This window comes from Limulus polyphemus, unplaced genomic scaffold (genome assembly GCF_000517525.1).
Source record: "Limulus polyphemus unplaced genomic scaffold, Limulus_polyphemus-2.1.2 Scaffold6404, whole genome shotgun sequence".
Classification (NCBI taxonomy): domain Eukaryota; kingdom Metazoa; phylum Arthropoda; class Merostomata; order Xiphosura; family Limulidae; genus Limulus; species Limulus polyphemus.
Window position 1 is genome coordinate 33,076 of NW_013672014.1, and position 1,678 is coordinate 34,753.

At 32.7% G+C, this 1,678-nt stretch overlaps 1 protein-coding gene across 1 annotated transcript in view; it reads left to right on the top strand.

Moving 5' to 3' along the window:
- LOC111089481 overlaps positions 1-1,678 on the top strand; it is an 8,692-nt gene that overhangs the window by 5,567 nt on the left and 1,447 nt on the right. Inside the window, exon 3 of the mRNA XM_022402086.1 lies at positions 911-1,096. Within this exon, the coding sequence (XP_022257794.1) occupies positions 911-1,096 (186 nt within the window). The remainder of the gene's footprint in view (positions 1-910; positions 1,097-1,678) is intronic.

Below are 1,678 nucleotides of genomic sequence, written 5' to 3' on the forward strand. Positions count from 1 at the left end.
AAGTGTATCGTAAAGTTATATTCGGAAAGAATAAACCAGTTTTATTAAGTAAGGACTTGTGTCGCTAAAGTTTCGTCGGAACGAAGTTACGGGAAGTTAATTAACAAACGGAGACGTAACAATATATATATATATAGCCTTTTACTTTACTGTGTGGCAGGTATTATTTCCTAATTCTTATCATCCGCTAATATAACTGTGATATTTATAATAACATATACATGTCCGTAACTTGTGACATTATGACGACTATTGGATTTTTCCACATTTAAATTCAAAATAAAACTAGATGAATGTTTCTACTTCTTGAAATAAATTTTGTCTTTGACCTAAGAATAATCAACCTAAATAACTTTTTGTGTGGCTTAAATATCTCTCTCTTTTTTTAAAGATAATTACGCGAAATAATCTCTTACTTCGCTGATCAGTATTATTATTGTTTTTGTTTGTTTGTAAAACTAGTTTTTAAAAGGATTTATTTGCACATTTATGGTTGGTTTAAGGGCCCGTGCTTTGGTTCCAGATGAGTATAGTTACATAAGGATATCAGTCCATTGCAAGTTATCCCCAATTATGAGATGGTACCCACTGTACAGCTGGATAGACGATAACAAACATGATGTAAAGTGTTTTTCATAGGCGAAGCTTGAGTCTTTTGTTTGGGTACGCTATTCTGTCACGTGCGCGGGAGGTTATGCAGTAAAGAAGAATAAATTCTAAAGTTACCAAATGTCTCAGTTTCTAGCCTTATTATTATTTGTTTCTGATCAGAAATAGTTGGTTTCAAAGAAAAGAAAAGACGCAGAAGCTTACTGTTAAATTATTTACATTTATCATTATAAGGCTTAAAGTTTGGAACCTTCTGTCTCCTGTTTATGATTTCATGTGTCCATATTAATGTTGTAACCAGGACATCTACCGGAAGGAAAATGGAAACCTTTGCAACCAGACTTCAACTATCTCAAGCGCATGGAACAAGGAGCTGTCAATGTCCGGGAACGTACAGGAATGGACAAGTACGAACGACGTGATGACAACGTGGAGACGAAAGACGATAGTAACTCGTCAGCTCGAGTTCAAGTTTCTGATGATACAGGTTTGTTGAGTATTCTGTAAGTTAATTGTCAAATAGTTAATGTTGTTGCTATTTGTAAATATATATATATATATATATATAGTTAACTAAAAAATTGGTATTGTTGTCGCTTTATTAGAACAACTCTCCCCCCCCTCATAAACAAACAAAAACGTATTGAATTTGAATACAACTTTTCATATTTTGTTTGCGAAATGATTATAATGTTATTATGAAAGTCATTGAAGAACATAAGTTGGTTGATTGAAGAACATGAAGTTGGTTGATTGAAGAACATAAGTTGGTTGATTGAAGAACATAAGTTGGTTGTTGAAGAACATAAGTTGGTTGCTTGAAGAACATAAGTTGGTTGATTGAAGAACATAAATTGGTTGATTGAAGAACATAAGTTGGTTGATTGAAGAACATAAGTTGGTTGCTTGAAGAACATAAGTTGGTTAATTGAAGAACATAAGTTGTTTGTTTGAAGAATATGAGTTGGTTGATTGAAGAACATAAGTTGGTTGATTGAAGAACATAAGTTGGTTGATTGAAGAACATAAGTTGGTTGATTGAAGAACATAAGTTGGTTGATTGAAGAAC